Source organism: Hypanus sabinus, chromosome 2, assembly GCF_030144855.1.
Source record: "Hypanus sabinus isolate sHypSab1 chromosome 2, sHypSab1.hap1, whole genome shotgun sequence".
Classification (NCBI taxonomy): domain Eukaryota; kingdom Metazoa; phylum Chordata; class Chondrichthyes; order Myliobatiformes; family Dasyatidae; genus Hypanus; species Hypanus sabinus.
In genome coordinates this window covers 156,301,215-156,320,495 of record NC_082707.1, presented here as the reverse complement: position 1 = coordinate 156,320,495, position 19,281 = coordinate 156,301,215, and the positions used below count along the sequence as shown (strand labels likewise).

General features: G+C 36.9%; 1 protein-coding gene across 1 annotated transcript in view; it reads right to left on the bottom strand.

Moving 5' to 3' along the window:
- Positions 1-19,281, bottom strand: part of exoc5 (exocyst complex component 5) — a 58,006-nt gene that overhangs the window by 4,034 nt on the left and 34,691 nt on the right. Inside the window, exons 10-17 of the mRNA XM_059957402.1 lie at positions 18,066-18,148; positions 13,039-13,248; positions 9,167-9,314; positions 8,881-8,989; positions 7,346-7,466; positions 4,347-4,433; positions 2,520-2,628; positions 628-843 (exon numbers count right to left, since the gene is read on the bottom strand). Coding sequence (XP_059813385.1) covers positions 628-843; positions 2,520-2,628; positions 4,347-4,433; positions 7,346-7,466; positions 8,881-8,989; positions 9,167-9,314; positions 13,039-13,248; positions 18,066-18,148 — 1,083 coding nt within the window. The remainder of the gene's footprint in view (positions 1-627; positions 844-2,519; positions 2,629-4,346; positions 4,434-7,345; positions 7,467-8,880; positions 8,990-9,166; positions 9,315-13,038; positions 13,249-18,065; positions 18,149-19,281) is intronic.

Below are 19,281 nucleotides of genomic sequence, written 5' to 3'. Positions count from 1 at the left end.
TTTTATAACAAGGATAAAATGCAAAATAAAAAATCTTTTGATCCAGTAATTAAAGTGTCATATAATTCTTCCTTGCTTTTAGAACGTCTTCAGCATTAGACTGAAATTTAACAACATCTGGTGATACAAACAGAGATACATTAATTCACTGAAGATGTAAGAGATCTCGTTACTCTCAGTTCTGAACATGAATTGTTGAATACTATTTAATTAATTGATTTAAGCATATTTCTATCATGATTTTAAATATGCAAACAATTTTTGAATTAAAGATTTTAAGGTAAAACATTATACAAAATATTTTAAATACAGTATTTAATTAAATAAACATTCCCCTCTTAATTTATAAATGTTCAGACTTTCCAAATCAAAACATTCAGGTCTCTTATTTCTGAATTTCAAAATCAGGATAGTGGTGGTGATTAGTAGATAATGACTATCCCAAAAGTAAACTGAAAATAACTGAATATATTTAAGAAATGCTTAATTAAAAAATCTGCTGTTGCGTGCAACTTCATTTAATTTAAACTCAAAGGAAAAAATTAGTAATCAAGAAAGCAGCAACAAAACTACCAACAATATTTAAGTCATTAAATCAGCCGATGGTTAATAGAAGGTATACAACACCTTAAACTCTTTGGCACACTTCCGATACTCAGCTACATCACAGATAGCCAGCATGCCACCCATTGAACTGTATGTATACTGCTGAAGATGCTCGTGAATTAAGCGGTGGAAACGAACTCCAAATTCTGTTAGAACAGTATCCACGTTCTTCCCATCCATTGAATTTCGATTTTTTTCTACTTGCTTCCTAACATAATCACAGACTTTGACACAGGCCTATTCAAAAAGGTTGCAGAAAGTGAGATATCACTAAAGTAAAACATTGCTCAAATCTGAGATTAAAAACAGAAAATAACAGAAATGGTGAGAGATTAGGCAGCATTTGTGCAGAATTAATATTTCCCATTGTGGTGCTGTCTGATCTACTGAGCATTTCCAACATTTTGCTTTCACGTGACATTAATAGTTTGTGCTCTATTAAGTAGTGAAAGCAAGATTTTATTCAGTTGCTTCATTACAGTTTACCATAAAGCATTTGTTTTGTAACTATTTCGATGCTGGTGAACAGCACATTTTTAACTTTCAGTCCAAGAGAAATGATTACTAATAACAAGATTTGATTTCTAAAACAAAAGGAATACAAGTTTAATTTTCAAATATTTAAATTAAGGGAATAAGCACACAGCAGTTGTTAAGAAAATATTCATCCCAAATTAACAAAGACACCGAGCTGCTTTTCAGTCAGACTCTTGCTGTGATTATAACATAGTGCTCCAAAAAAAAAGTTGCTCCCCTAAGCAACAAAATTAATGGACATTATAGAAAAACATCATTTCTATCTAAAGATCAGCAACAAACATGCAAATTCTGATGAGATTGTTCTGTTAGCATACTCTGTTTGGGTCTAAATCCTGACATGTTAATCTATTATCCTAGCTGAACACATTTGCCAAAAAAAAATTGTAATTTAATGTATTTGATCTAAAGAATCCCAACTGGATCAAGTGCATTTATGTGATATGTTCAACAAGACCAGCATGAAATTTACAATTCAGATGACTCACAATTTTCAGAACAAAGTTTAAACTATGATAAAAAATTAAATTAAATTTCCTCTCTGGAGATTAAGATGATGGATGGTAAGATCCTGTAGCAATAAGGTAACTGAATGTGAAGAAAATGTTAGATCCAAATAAGTGTAGTGGGACCTGACAATCAAAATCATGACATGTTTGTGGATAAGTAATAGAATTACACCTGCCAGTTGGGGAGATTTTTCCCAGAAACTGAACTTCTATAAACTCTTCAGTAGGCTTCCATGCCACCTTGGATTTGGGTTCCAATAGAAGAATTGCAAGTTTTGTCCTAAATTTACAACCTGCCTACAATTTCCTAATAATTCTCCAATTATTCTGTAACAGTGGACTGTATAAGGAGAAAAAAGGGCTGTGTCATCCATCACTGGGCAGCATAGTGGAATTTAGATAAAGGCCTCACTCCCTGTTGATAATTTACATCGCATTGTAATCTCTACAGATTTTTTATAGTCCAAACATCTAATAGTCTTAAACACATAGGTAACAACTTACATTGATTTGACTCCTGTTGTTTGTAAAACGGTCACCATTTTTTTGAATGTGATTCATTTCAAGGATTCAAAATGTTTATGAATTTTGAAGATGAAATGTTATAATATATAAATTCACATTTTTTCTCACCCTATAAAATGTGATTGTACAAAAAAAAGTTCAACACATTTGCCATAAAAATTCAGACTGAAGTCAGTAACCAAGGAGATAACAAATAACAGATCATCAACTCCACTTTGAATCGTTTAGCTCAACCATATTGTATAGCAGCTTGGAAGAATTAAACATAATATACATGTTATATCAGCAACACAAATGAGAAATGTGTTCCTAAAATCGGTACAATGGTTTGTAAATACATACATTTGTATACTGAATTAATACGTTGTTTTCATCCTCTGGTTTGAAGTCTGTCTTTTTCTGTTCAACAGTCAGAATGTGCTTCATATGTCCAATCATGCAATTCAATGTCCTTCATAGAATAAAGTGGATACTTAAATTATGAGATAAAGCTGCTATTTGGTTGGTACAGAAGTATATTATATTAAATAATGCAAAGATGCTTCGTGACAATTTTACCAAGTGTTAAACTTTAAAATTAGCTATATTAAAGTACTTTGAAATAAAATCTATTTCCATGAACCTATATTAACACATATAATCTAACCAAAGTTGCCCCAGATGGAATGTATGAAGATATTCTGTTTTCCTACTTTCAATAAAGGCCCAGATCAGTTATCAGAGGCACTGTCTGAAAGCTTGCATATAATCCAAAAGTTTAGAGCATGTCAAGAGTTTCGATAATGTTCAAAAGTTTCAGGTGGACATTCAGAGACTGGGCATATTATAATACTGGACGTTGAAAGTCCATACAGGGATGAATGCTGCATTCCAGGGTGAACATCAGCTGCACTAAATCAGGGCTAGAGAAATCTCCTTAATCAGTTTAATTAACTAAGCAGATCAGAAATAATTCCATTCATTTGTTGTTTTCCCTAAATTAATTTGGGTTTTCACCTCGTTATTCACTTATTCCATAACATGATATGTTTGGTTAGGACATAACAGGCAGGCACTTGTGTGGTTCAGGTTGGATGGACCAGTCAGTCTGAGTGCTGAAGAAGGGTCTCAGCCCAAAACGTCGATTGTTTATAATTTCCTGTCCAGCTGAATTCCTCCAGCATTTGGAGGTATTGCTCTGGATTTCCAGCATCTGCAGAATTGCTCATGTTGAAAACCAATGTTAACCCTGGTAGTCATTTTTTAAATACAAGGTTACAGTTATGGTAGAGTCCACAGAAATTGGTATTCTCATTTCAGCACAGGTGAGCTTTAATAGACATGTTTTAAATTACAACGAATATTTATAGAAAATGGAGCAACCACTTTCCATGCAGATAGTTTAGTAATCAGAATCAATGGACTTAAGACAACTGGAATAGTACAGAGAAAAGATAGTTTTTGTTTAAACATATAAATTCAGGAAACTGAACTGAAGTGCATTGTCCCAAAAATGTGACATAAGCAGATTCAATATTAATTTTTCATTTTTGACTAAGAATACTTTCAGGGTTAAGGTGAACAGAGAAAGTATCATTATCCTGTATAATTAATTAGTACCGTATTTCCAAGAGTTGAAACAGATACACCAAAAAACACTGAGGAAGTAATTTTGTGACTGTACAAATCTAAAGCAGAGATCTCGAGAGATATCAATGCAGTATCAAAAATGACAAATCAAAAACTCACAAAAAACTATTGAGAAAATTATTGGAAAATGGAAGAAATTAATCTTTCGCATTACATATCTCAATCATAGAATCAAATCATTTAAAATGTTGAGTATTGTATTGGTCCTCAAGTGTAAAATGTAAAGCAATTTAGACAATTCCAATTTAATAATTAATGCCAAGGTTTCCATTTACATCATAAAAAGAAAATGTCCTCCATTTCCAGTCAAGGAAACTTTGTAATTTCACATTGACGAGAATAACTGGCCATAAAGAGTATAATAAAAAAAGTTATTTTGCTTTAGAATTAAGCAGCTTATAACACCCTTTAGTCAAAAGTCTGCATTTAATGGAAGTCCAATGGATGATTAAGTGAATGATAATGAGATGCTGTATTGTACATGAAAAACAGATTAATGGCATGCTTTAGATGGATATGTTGCAATGAATTTATATTTACCTATCGATGCCTGTATCTAGTTTTACTTCCATCTGTTCAATCACTTCCTTCTTTTTCTGTAGGCACTCAGTAAGCTTCGGAGAAGAGCTGCAAGTACAAATATTGAATAAAAAGTGAATTCATTTTGTTGGCAAATGAAAGTAAATTTAAGAAACTGTAGTGAGGTATTTCAATTGCTGTTTAAGTATTTAGCACAAAGATTAAATTAACATTCAAACTAGATTTTTTATAATTTTAAGATTTAAGTCAGACACATTGAATTAGCTGGGATTACAATGGTTCTCAATTGCATTTAGAGACACAATTCTGCTTCTTAACTGGCTCAATTTGCTCAGGCAATCATCATTTTGCTGTTTATTTCACACCGGAAAAATCTTTCCTTTACCTATATTTTGCGTCCTATAATTTACCTATAATTGTGTCCCAAATAGCTTAAAAAGCATTTCCATTATAAGTCATCCTGTTTGCATGTAAACAGAGTGCAGCAACTTTGTTCTTAATGCAAAAATGCCACATTAGCCATGCAAATAATTGACTGGAAAGGGATAAGAGCAGGGATCACAGTAAATCAGGAAATGCTGGAGTTTCTGGCAGTAACTTGGAAGATGCAAGATCAGTTCATCCCAAGGAAGAAACATTCTGAAAGGAGGAAGGGGCAACCACAGATGACAAAGGAAATCAAACAGCAAAAGAGAGAACATACAATATAGCAAAAATTAGCAAGACATTAGACAATTGGGAAGCTTTTAAAAATGTGCAGATTCCCTAAAGGTTAACTTGCAGGTTGAATAGGTAGTAAGAAAGGCAAATGCAATATTAGCATTCATTTTGAGAGGACTAGAATATAAAAGCAAGGATGTCAGGCTGAGTCTGAGGTTTATAAGGCATTGGTCAGACCACACTTGGAATACTGTGAGTTTTACGCCTTATATCTTCAGAAGGACGTGCTGGCATTGAAGAGGGCCCAGAGGTTTACTTGAATGATCTTGGGAATGAAAGAGTTAAACATATTAGGAGTGTTTGATGGCTCTGGGCCTGTACCCACTGGGGGTGGTCTCATTGAAATCTACAGAACATTGAAATCCCTTGAAAGAGTGGACATGGAGAAGATATTTCATTATAAGTGAGTCTTGGGTTGGAGGGCACATTCGCATAATAAAAGGACATCCCTTTAGACCGGGGGTCGGCAACCCGCGGCTCCGGAGCCACATGTGGCTCTTTTACGTCTGTGCTGCGGCTCCCTGTTGCTTTGGGAAATATTTGGTTGTGGCGACCCTTTTCCTGGCACATCCGAACCGGCTCACAATTAGATAGCCTACGGGGGTTTGCGAGCACAGAGCTTTGGAGCCTCTGCGCCATGAGGGGGGGGGGGGCAGGTTGAGGGAGGCTTAAAAGTGAGGCTGAAGATTTCGAATAAAGTTTTTTCCTTCGACTGCAGTTACCGACTCCGTGTCGTAATTTTAGCGCTGCGTGTAGCACACCGCTACATGGTCAGTATTTAATTAAAATGTATTTTATGTTAGTTTGTTAGTTTTTGAAATGTAAATCTAAATTTGAAGATTATGGTGGATCTTGTACAATCTAAATAAGACGTTGTGGCGACCCATTTACTGACACATCCGAACCGGCTCACAATTAGCCAGCGTTCAGGCTAAGGGAGATAGCCTACGGGGGTTTGTGAGTACGTGTCTTTTGCAGCATCCACGCCCATGGGGGGGCGGGTTGAGGGAGGCTTAAAAGCAAGGCTGTTTAGTTCGAATAAAGCTATCTTTGACTGCAGTTTACTGACTGCGTGTAGCACGCCGCTACAACGTGTTTTTATCGCTGGCTGTCCAGAGGGGAGGTGCTGAAACGCTTTGTCGCGTGTCTGGAAGAAGTGAAAACTTTCCTGGGCAGCAAAGGGCTCAACTTTCCTGAGCTGGAACAGCCAGAGTGGCTGGAAAAGCTACACTTCATGGTAGACATGACAGCGCACCTGAACACGCTGAACACAGCTCTTCAACGGGGTAAGGACGTACAGCCCTGCACATGTTGGAGGATGTTTTGGCATTCGAGCGCAAGTTGACGTTGCTTGCCAGAGATTTACAGAAAGGCACATTGTCTCACTTCCCCAATTTGAGAGAGTTCAAACAAGGTCACGACATGATAAATTCGGAGTATTTACATTCTGCATTCATCGCAATGCAAACATCGTTTGGGAAACGCTTCTGTGAGTTCAGAGAGGAAAAAAACACATTATCCTTCCCGGTCACTCCCCTAAGCATCGATCCATCCCTACTGAATACGACTGCATTGTCAGGTGTGAGTCAACCTGAACAAGTATGATAAATATTTTAATTGCCTATTATTTTACGTATATTCATATGTTTTCATTGTTCAGTGAAATAGTCCTTTTATTTTTCAGGTTGACAGCTGGCTGACGTTATTTTTGGTTTGCTGCTGGCAGCAAATTTAAGTTTGGCGTTTTTCATAAATACAAGAAGGACTCAAATAGACGTTGAGTATTTTACTTAAAAGAAACCTTCAACCCAATGTCTTTTTTTCGGAGTTCAAAATGTTTTTGTTGCATGCAGAAATGTAATTTCGTTTTCTCTGCAGGAGTTCATCAATTTCATAAATGCAACACATTATAGTTTGTTTATACATAGCATAAAGGCAAAACAAAATGTTGTATGCAGTGTTATTTCATTTTAAATGTCAAACGGGTTTTGCGGCTCCCAGTGTTTTCTTTTCTGTGGGAAATGGGTCCAAGTGGCTCTTTCAGTGGTAAAGGTTGCTGACCCCTGCTTTAGACAGAGATAAGGAGAAATTTCGTTAGCCAGTAGGTGGTGAATATGTGGAAATTATTCCCACAAATAGCTGTGGAGGCCAAGTCATTGAGTTGATTTAAAATGGATAAATTGATTTAAATAGGTTCTGATTAGGACATCAAAGTTCACTGGGAGAAGACAGGAGAATGACCTTATAAAGGCATTGATAGAAAAAAAGAAACTACTCACCTTATTAGTGGCATGAGGTGGTCATTAAATTGTTTGTCAAATAAGTGAAAAATAGTATTTGCCTGTTGTACGACATCTAAAAAGTAAAGGCTTCCAGTCTTGGAATCTGAAGACGGGATTGCTGAGGAAAGAGACAACATCTTGTCATATTTAAATGAGAGGACCAACAATAATCAGAACATTGTGAATTAAATTTTGGTTGTGTCATTAAGCAACTAGCTCACAAATGTAAATTAACATGATAATCATATACTATTAAGTAATAAATGACATGGACAACCAAACATATTAAGTTCAATTCAACTCAATTATATTGAAAGTCAACAAACAACAATCATCATCACACCAGGAGAAGTTTCTACCTCACCTCTCTCAATCTGTCAAAGCACTCAAGTGGAACAATTTGAAGCACAACTTCATAAAGGTATAAATTATCTATATGATGCACTGTTTTGCAAAGACATATTCTAATAGATAATAAAATTCTTTTTTCTACATTGTGGAATCACTGGGAGAGAATTCAACAGAATACTGAGAAGTGAATGAGCATTCAGGTGATGGAAGACTGGAGTTTAGAGTTAAGGAACAGATAGATAACATAAAAGTGTTAGCAATCAGAAAAGTGTGGTGGAAAGGAGGAAGAACCTTAGTGAGGAAGATGGGGGTTTAGGTCTGAGGCCCTCCATTGTTCGGGGTTGACCATGTATGTTGTGTCCCAGCTGTTTACATGATATGCAAGCCAGGGCAGTATAATATTGAGAGCAAGCTGTTGCCCATGTAGCAGGCTGATGAATCCAAAGGAATAGCAGAGTGCGATACAGTTTGGCACCAGCGGCACAGCTGAAGCTGCCAGTTAATGTTGAACTCAATGTAGGACTGCCTTAGAGACTCCAAGCCTGGATTTTTCCTGTGGGATTTACTCCCAAAGCCTTCCCGTGAATGGGTATAGCCACAAGGTAGTGGAGGTTTGAGACAGTTTTCCTTCTCCCAGATGAGCTGCCAACCATGGCTGACAAGCCCCATTTGGCCAAAGTGACTGGTTTTAAGACACCAGTAATCTGCCTTTACCTCTTCTCCTGTCAGTAGAAACTGGCTTAGTAGCTAAGCTACACCAGAAGGACAGGAGCGAAATTTCTTCGTCAGGGGATATTTGAGACATACGCCATTGGGAGCATTTAATAGGTAGTGGGAGCTTATCCTCACTACCACTCCCAGCCATAACAACCTTAAGAAACCCAAGTCTAGATCTATTTTAGTGCTATCCAAGGAAAACAACCTAGAATGTATAAGAGAAATAGGAGATCAAATGTTCAAAAATGCATGGTAGAGAAAGTTAAGAATGCAATGGCTGTTGGTGAAAAGAAGGAAATTAAGAGTCATCAGTATTGAAGTGATGGCATTGATATGAACTTTGAAAGGAGATTGGACAAACCCAAGGAAAGTGAAGAAATCAGGTGTTCATAAATTTAACGGAAACATGAAATTGAATTAATGCACAGAGAATCATATAATGAACAACTTAATAATACAATTACCTGCGAGTCCAATCTCTAGCGCATAGTCAATATGTTCAACGCACAAATACTCCACAAGAATAGTAAATATTCGAAAAGCATTCTTTGGTAAATCAGAAGGGTCAGACAACTATAAATAAGAAGATTAAAATGTGAGTGTGTACAGCTCAATACATTAAGTATATTGAGCTGGAATAAATAAAAGTTTGCTCAAAACAATTTCTGGAAAGAGTCTCTTAAAGTGGAAGGTACAGTGACCTACTTGAAGAAAATCAATTCACAATTCAAATCTCAAAAACTTTCTCACCCTATGACACCTCTCAAAGGCCTGTCTGGTCTCCTGCAAAAGATTGACAACCACCTCCTGTGACAGGAAAGTCTCACCATGTGTGTCAATACTTGGTCCAAGCGGTAAGTTGGTGCGTTGGCGAATTCGCTCTTTTAGATCCTGAATACTACAAAATGAAAAATCATTTCAAATAAAGCCCACAATTTATGAAAAGGTTTAAGATGCTGCTTATCTAATTGAAGCCACATGCAAAAGTATTCACACACAATGCATAATTACCTATTAAAAGACACGTTTTACTAGCATCAATGCTGACTGATGTTTTGTAAAGATTTAAGAAGTTTACTTAGTGAGTAAAAACAACTTGCATAACCCTTTACCAAAGTCCAACTGTTATCCTACATTAGGGTTTAGTCCTCCCACTCAGGTTATAAATCTCTACAACTCTCAGTGGTTATCCAACTGCACAATGTGACTCGTCTATGAATCATTTCACCATAATTATTCTTTATTTTAAGAAAATGGCAGGGATTTTTCCCAGAATATTATTTCTAAGAGGATTCACAGTGTGGTATTAGTTATCACTCAGCATCTGTTGAAACTAAATTGCTGTTACTCAGTTAGACATTAACAAATAATTAACCTCTAATAGATAACAAGATGAAAGAACTCAGAAGCTAATAAAATGACTCCAGAAGTGACAAAATGTTTTCATCAACTCTGCTATATTACTTCAAAATAACCCGCCTTTTCATGCATTCAACATTGATGAAACTGAGGTTTCCTGGAAGCTTCAACTGGTTCTCTGCATCTTTTGTAACACTGAATGTATAAGCAGGAAATAAGGACTCTTAGACGCCGTTGGCCCAAAGCGTCAACTGCTTCTCTGCCCACAGATGCTACAGTTTAGAGAGTGTTATGAATAACTATTCAATTTCAGGTCTGGAAGTCTTCCAGAGAAACGCACTTTTAAACTGTTGCCAATGGATACTGGATCTGGCAAATTATTCATGAACTAAAGTTGGCATTTCATGACTGGTTAAGGTGTAGCTGCTTAAGCATCAAGAGGGATGTTCAACTTGATGTAAATAATAAATGCTGTTGGTTCTTAGTAACATGCTAACATTGCAAACTGTTTTTGATCTTTATATATGCCCGGGAAAAGGGAGGAAAATTTCGTAGCGTTTTGAGGAACTAAAGGCGTTGCTATACCTCATAGAATTTGGAAGGGACTTCAAGCAACATATACCATCAATCTTATATTCTTCTAACTAGCTCCTGTCACAGTTTATTAATGATCACCAAAACATCTTTTTGCCAACTTCAGACCAAAGTAAATAAATGAGGCAAGAAAAAATTTGAAAATAATGTACCCATTTCACCTGCAGCATGCTCTACTTTGACCTCTGACAACCACAGTTATGTAATATTCATTTACTGATTTATTGTTTCAAATAAACTAGCCTGGCAAAAACTGAGGAATTAATAGTTTATAAATTTAAGTAATTTAGCAGTTAATTGAATTACAGAAATACAATTTAAATACATTTTAAAATTCTTATGACATAGTAAATGCCTTTAATACACCTCACAACTGTTTTAAATACATAATCTCCAAGGTAATGCCTTGAGGAAACTCCCTGTAGTTTTCAAAAATGTACCACTTTTAATACTGTCAAAGGTGCATGTGCACATTTTGATTGTGGTTCTGAAGCTAATGCTTTAAAGGCAAATGACCAGATTTACAGCCAGTTCTGATGACGATCTGATAGTTTTGAAGTCTAGTTAAAAATTTATTGAAACATTTTCCAACAAGGAAACATGGTGCTACTGTTTGTAGAATAAATCAACCGTAATAAATAAACTGTAGTATCAAAAAGGGTACAGGGTATATGTCCAGCCACTGTTCAATGTCTGGAGCACGATGAACAACTGCAGAAGGGAGATTTAGCATCTTGCATCGCCCAAATCAAAAACAGTAACTTTTCACTGAAGGGAAATGAGTGCCATTCAACCGAGAGACAAAAATTAATTAGGGGAAAGTAAATTTGGTTGCATATATCTAATAACAAAAACACTTGAGTAAATTAGACACCTACAAAATCAACTGCATAGAAATTACAAATTAGTTTCGTCACACTTCACAGCACTACATTTGGAAATTATTTGTTTAAAATACTGTCCCCTAAATTTAATTATGTAATTGTACTGAAATAACAAGTACTACAAAAAGGCACAAACTGATGCTGAAGCGCACCTGCTGTGCATTCAGGTCATGGTACTTAATTAGACAAATTCAAAAATCTTTTTCATGTATAGACAAGCTCAGCTTGTTTCTAGACTCTTCTGTGAAATCCAAATTAGATGTCAGGTCTGAAGTAAATTCAAGTCACCAAAATAATCACTGAAGTAGCACAGCAAATTTCTGCCCAGTGAAAATGAGATATCATTTCACAACAATATTGAAAAAAAGCTCAAAGATTTAACACAATTGTAAAGAATGGAACATTAATTTTCTTCATTAGTCTAGTAAGTAATATTGTTCAACTTTTAAGATGTGACTTCCATGATGCAAGTTGATGTTAGCTATAAACTCACTATATTTTTTATTTTAAAAACATAATGTTCATTACAAGCTGAAGAAAAACAATTCCCATAAGGCGCCATCCTCAAAGGAAAACAAAGCTCTTTTGGGATGACCCAATGTTTACTGCTTCCAGTAAAAATTTGTAACTCAGTTTAATCATCTTCGAGACACTGTTTCAAATGGATATTTTTGCTAGATTTTCATGAACTAAGAATGAATAATTCATTATTGAGGCAACTGATGGAAACCAGATACTAGTATAGTTTATTTAAAAATATACTTCAATTTCAATAATGCTAGTTTGATCGGGGCACGACCACGCAAGCGCGTGGACGCCAGCCAGTGAGAACAGCGAGGAGTTTAATTGAGATGATTATTCAGTGGTTTGATTGGGGCATAACTGTGCAAGTACATGGACATTGGCCAGCGAGAAGAGTTTAAAAGGAGACAGCGTTATAGTGCAGGTGAGAGTAGGAAGGTTTTGGCTCAACGGGTCAAGGCAAGTTAGGTTGCCCGAGTAGAATACAGACAGGAAGTATGTGTGTGAGGTCGGTTTTCTGTGCTCTGTGTCAGATGTGGGTGATCCAGGAGACTCACAGCCTCCCAAACGTCCACGTCTGCGCCAGGTGTGTCGAGCTGCAGCTCCTTAGGAACTGTGTTAAGAGAACTGAAGATACAGCTCGATGTCTATCGTCTGGTCAGGGAGAGTGAGGAGGTGATAAAGAGGAGCTGCAGGCAGGTAGTCACACTGGGGCCTGGATAAGTGGGTAACAGTCAGGAGAGGGAAGGGCAGGAGTCAGAGACTAGAGAGCACCTCTGTGGCTGAACCCCTTGACAATAAGTACTCCTGCTTGAGTACTGATGGGAGGGTCAGCCTACCTGGGGGAAGCAACAGCAGCTGCGCCTCTGGCACAGAAAGAGGATGGCAGCAGTGATAGGGGTCTCTATAGTTAGGGTATATAGTCAGAATTTTCTACCCTGGCAGCCCTGATATCAAAATTCCTTTTGGGAGCCAGAAAACAGTATTACTTTGGGGATAAAAGATGTTCCAAAATGTACAATTTGGGGACCATCAAAATTAGATATCACATATTTAATGAATACTGCCTGACTTCTTTAATATGTAAGTTACCTCAAATTCATAACATATTTACAGCTAAACCTCAGTGTATTTACAGTGTAAATCTGTGACCCATCTACAAGTTAGGTACCAATCAGTAGTAAAAGACCCTAAAATAATAAAATGTCAAAAATACCAACAGTTGGATGAAAAATGTACTTCATTTTCAAATAAGTTACTCACCCTCCAGAGCCATAAGACCGCTTTTGATGATTTTTGGAATCATAATAACGCTGTAACACCATACTACTTCTATTCTTCAAGTAGCCTGTCTCAATTTCTATATAATTTTCCAAATACGAAATGAAAATGCCTTTGATCATCTTAGCCAGAAATGTTTGCTTATCAGTGCCAAGGTCAAACTCTGCTAATTTGCTCGCTAGATTTGTGGTCCTGAAGGAAAAGAGACAACACAAAAATGGTTGTGTTCATTGTTTGTTCTTAAGCACTTACCAATTGTATCCAGCTAACAGCTAGACAGCTTGTTTTTTTTTAAATATCAGACCAAACTATTTTGACCTTTTTCATTCAGTTCTGAAATACCCTACCTCAATATGACTAGCTCTACAAGAAAGCCAACTGAGATTTAAATGTAGGATTATTAATATAGCCTTGATAGTTTTGATTTCAATCTACACTCTATCTTTCAAGGCATAAGATATCAATTAAATAAATGTGTTAATAAGTCCTGGAGATATTGGATATTTATGTTTTGATCTCTAATGATATTAACTACATAACAAAGAAATCTCAGGTAAAAAGTGCAAATATGGAAGTAGCTTACTGCCTTATTGTTCTAAAAGATTTATTATTCTGAAGTGTACCCATCTCCAATAACTGAAAAAGGATTAGTAAACGCTAAACCACATTGTAATAGCTGTGCAAAATTATGTAGGTCTATTTTATGTAACAATCATTGTGTGCAAACAATCTTTGAAATCAATTATTTTGCTAAGAAAGGATTAACCACTTGCTTGTTTTCCTAAACTTGCAGTCTAAACAGAATTAAATTTATATTTGTGTAGTGTATTTCAGGAATGCCAGATGTCATAAAGCACTTTGCAACTACCTGACTACTTTTGAAGTGCAGCCTCTGCTCTAATGTACAAAATGGAACAGCCAATTTGAACACAGCAAAACCCCATAAATTTAAATATGATAATGACCAGTAATATATTTTACCAATACTGATTGAAGACTAATCCAACTTCCACTTCCCATTGATACTCTTAACATATTTTCAATTAAGCAGAAACACATTTCAACCACTCGTGAGGTTTTGTAATGGTGGAAGTTACTCATCAGCATTTTCCTCCAACCTTTAAAATAAATGTCAGAAATCCTTCAGTTAATCTGCTTAATCCTCTTTTTCATGTTGTGCTCATCTGATACAATAATTACTTTTGATATCAGTAAGCGTCTGAAGGTTTTGTAACTGTAACAAAGGATAGTCAGTCTATTTCTTTTCAAATAAGTATCAAAGGTATTACAGATGGCTCTCTGACAAACTTGGGACATGCAAAGGTAAAATGTCTCCCATCAAATCACCAACAGAAAGCTAATGAGCACAGAGCAATAGTTACAAATAATTTTCAAAAGTACAGGTGGGGAAAGCAGAGATACTCAGGTAATTTTCTGTAACACAGGGTTGACAAGACATTACAGGGTGACCAAAATAAAATCTGTATCTGTTCTAATTAAACACTAGGAAAAATTCCCATTGACAACAACGGATCAATTTAACTATCACATTTTTTCGCATTTCTCCCTCCCCCCACTACTTTCAAATCTCTTAGTATCTCTTCTTTCAGCTAATCCTGACGAAGGGTCTTGGCCCGAAACATCAATAGTGCTTCTTCCTTATAGATGCTGCCTGGCCTGCTGTGTTCCACCAGCATTTTGTGAGTGTTGTTATCACATATAAAGATTGCTTCCATGTAATCACAAATGCTTCTAAACTATTACAATAACATTTCATTTAAATATTAATTATCACAGATTTCAATATGATTTCAAAAATTACATTTTAAAGACGGGTTGAATTTCCAATTTTTTTGGGAATGTATATGCAAATTGCAGTAAAAAGCATAAATTCAATTAGACATTGAAAACTATAGCACAGAAACATGACTTTTGGCCCTTCCAGTCCATACTGACCATTTAAGCTGCCTAGCCTAATCAACCTGCACCCAGACCAAAACTCTCTATACCCCTCCTTTTCATGTACCCTACCCAAACTTCTCCTGAACATTGAAATCCAAATCGCATCCGCCACTTGCGCTGGCTGTTTGTTCCATACACTCTCCGCTCTCTGAGTGAGGAAGTTTCCCCTCATGTTCCATATAAACATTTCACTTTCCACCCCAAGACCTCCGTTTGTAATCTCACCTAACCTCAGTAGAAAAAGTCAGCTTACATTTACCCTATCTATACCCTTCATAAAATTGTATACCTCTATCAAATCTCACTTCAATCTTCTACATTCTAGGGAATAAAGTTCAAACCTATTCAATCTTTCCTTATAACTCGGGTCCTCCAGTCCCAGCAACATCCTTGTTTATTTATTCTGTAAACTTTCAGCCTTATTTACATCCTTCCTGAAGGTAGGTGACAAAAAACTCCTGGATTCAATACTTGATCTAAGAAGGTCAATGTGCCAAAAGCTCTCAACTACCTTATCTACCAGTTGCGTCACTTTCAGTGACCTATAAACCTATAAACCCGGATTCCCAGATCCCTTTGTTCTACCACACTCCTCAGTACTATACCATTCACTGTGTTGGACCTACTCTGGTTCATCCTCGCAAAGTGCAAAACCTTACACTTGTCTGCTATAAATTCCATATGCAGCTTTTTAAGCTCATTTTTCTGGTTGCTCCAAATCCCATTGCAAGCTTTGATAGTCTTCCTCACTGTCCACTACACTCCCAATATTGATGTCACCTACAAATTTGCTGATCCAGTTAACCACATTATCATCCAGATCGTTGATATAGATGACACACAATAACGGACCCAGCATCGATCCCTGCAGCACTCCACTAATCACAGACCTCCAGTCAGAGAGGCAACCATCTACTACCACTCTCCAGCTTCTCCTGCAAAGCCAATGTCTACTCCAATTTACTACCCCATCTTAAATGCAAAGTGACTGAACCTTCTTGACCAACCTCCCATGCAGGATCTTTCCAAATGCCTTGAAGTCCATGTTGTCAACAGCTACTGCCTTGCCTTCATCAACTTTCCTGGCAACATCCTCAAAAACATCTTAAGATTGGTTAGACATGCATAAAGCCATGTGGACTATTCATAACCAATCACTGTCTATCCAAATACTCATATATCCAGTCTCTTAGAATACCTTCCAAAATCTTTCCCATTATTGACATCAGGCTCACCAGCCTATAATTTCTTGTTTAGTCTTAGAACCTTTCTGGAACATCTTTAGCTATCCTCCAATCCTCTGGTACCTCACCCGTCTCTAAGAATGATTTAAATATCTCCACTAGAGCACCTGCAATTTCAGCACCTGCCTCCCATAGGGTCTGAAGGAACAGCTTGTCAAGCCTGGGGATCTGTCCACTCTGGGTTGCCTCAAGACAGCAAACACCTCCTCCTCTGTAATTTGTTTTGGGTCCATGACCTTGCTGCTGCTTTGACTCACTTCTAGAGACTCTGTTATTCTCCCAAGTAAATACAGAAGCAAAAACTTAATTTAAGATGTCCCGCATCACTTTTGGCTTTACGTGTAGATTACCATTCTGACCTTCCAGAGGAATGATTTTGTCCCTTGCAGTCCATTTGAACTTAATGTACCTGTAGAAGGCCTTAGGATTCTCCTTCGCTTTGTCTGTTAAAGCAACCTCATGCCTTCTTTTAGCCCTCCTGATTTTTTTCTTAATATTCTCTTGCATTTCTTATACTCAACTCCCTCATTTATACCTACCTGCCCTTACCTGCAATGCACCTCCTGTTTCCTTTTAATCAGGGCCTCAATATCTCCTGAACATCTAGTTTCCCTAAACCTGTTATCCTTGCCTTTTATTACAACAGGCAAAAGAAGCTTTATACTCTTAAATTTTACTTTTGAAGGCCCCCCCCCCACCATTTATCAAGTACAACCTTGCCAGTACACAGCCTATCCCAATCCATATATGCCTGATCCTTCCTGATAACATCAAAACTAGCTTTCTCTAATTTAGAATCTCAACCTGAGGCCCAGACCTATCCTTTTTCATAACCACATTGAAACTGATGGCATTATGATCACTAGATGCAGTGTTCTCCTACACAAACTTCATTTTCATTTCTTAAAAGATCAAATTGTGCACACTCTCTGATTTGGACTTCTCTATGTACTAATCAAGGAAACTTCCCTGAACACATTTGACAAACTCTATCCCATCTAGCCCTGTGACAGTAAGGGATTCCCAGTCAGTATGTGGCAAATTAAAATCACCTCCTATCACATCTTCTGTTCCTTGCAACAGTCTGTAATCTCTCTACAAATTTGTTCCTCTAAATCCCATGGACTGTCTATGATAAAGCTCCATTAATGTGGTCATACCTTTCTTTATTCCTCACTTCCACCTATAAAGCTTCATTAGAAGAGTTCCCCAGACTGTCCTGACTAAGCACTGCCGTGACATTTTTCCCCAACTAGCAATGCCACCCCTCCCCCTTTAATGAGTCCTGCTCTATCATGTCTAATATAATAGAACTCAGGAATATTGAGTCCCGCCAATTCTGCAACCAAGTCTCACTAATGGCTGCATTATCATGTTTCTTGTATTGAAATAGAAGCAGCTCCTGAATATTAGTCTCACCATGCTCAACCTTTTGTTTCCTGACTTTGTCTGAGGTCTGAACATATGTCTCCACAACCACTCGACTATCTGTTCAGGCAGTCTGGTTCCCAGTAAAGAAATAATCTTAGATATCAATATTAAGTATCACCTCGTGAGTAAAAATAACATTTTAACTCAAAGTGGGACAAGGTTAAATTTCAGAAGGTCAGCAAGAATCTTACCCAAAAGGTAATTAACATACACATAAGGATTACTACCCTTCATAACATTTTTATGTATTTATAAGTATATAAATTTCTACTTAAGAATGTATTATGAAAATAGTCCATACATTTTGACTTAGGGCGGTATTTGAAGTATGGCTTTATTAAATTTTAAATGGAATCTCCAATGATACCTTACCTTGTGTACAGATCATACAGGTTCTTTAAATACTGTTCTGCATCAGATCTTTTACTTTCTTCTAATCTATCGCGGATAAAACTCTAAATAGATATGAAAAGAAAGATTGTTTCCAATACTGACGGATTTCAGAGCTGACAAAGCTTCTGCCAGTTAACAATCACACTGCAGCAGCAACACACAAGCTCTATCGCTAATATGAAAATGAAAGAGCAATAGCAAAACCTGGCAAAATCTGAAGAAGATTTATTTCACCTGTGAGAAGAATACGTTAAAAATTTTTGTTGATGCTGATACACATTCACAGAGCTGGCAGACAAGAAAAAACCCTAATCCAAACTATTCCTGAACCGCCACATTTTTTTTATTCCTGGTAAGGAAAAGATACTTGAGAACAAAAGGCTTTTTATAGCCTCTTTTTGAATCCTGACAAAAGGAAAATACAGCAAAGTTGAACCAAATTAACAGTAATTTTGGCTTTCCAATAGGCATATTTGCTTCAGCACCGAGTCTACCAACACACAACTCCTAACTCCCTCATTTCATTTCCTGCCAAAACCATGACTTTGTACCCTTAACATTTAAATGACCTACAGGCCATCATACTACTTTGGTCCCTCTGGAAATTCGAGTTGCCATTTCCTAATGTATATCCCATGTCCTACTCACCTGTTGCTCATGTTTGATACTCTGACTAATCACACCGAGAACACAAATTTTGAAAATTTTCCTTATTCCAAATTCCTTGGTTGGTGTGCCCATCTCCAAATCTAACACTTCTCCTATTCTTTAACTCTCTGAAACATAGAGGTATAGAACACTAAAGCAGAGAAACAGGCCCTTAGGTCCATCTAGTCCATGCCAGACTATTAACTACCTAGTCCCATTGACCTACACACGGAATATAGAACTTCAGAGCCCCCTCACCAACCCCCATCCATGTACCTATCCAGATTTCTTAGAAGTTGAAAGTGACCCCAAATTCACCATTTGTGCTGGCAGCTCATTCCACATTCTCACCACCCTGAGAGTGAAGAAGTCCACCCTCACATTCCCCTTAAACATTTCACCTTTCATCCTTATCCCATGATCTCTAGTTCCAGGGTCACCCAACTTCAATCTTCAATGTTCCTGGGAATAAAGTTATAACCTATTCAAGCTTTCCATATAACTCAGGTCTGGCAACATACTTGTAAATTTTCTCTGCACTCTTTCA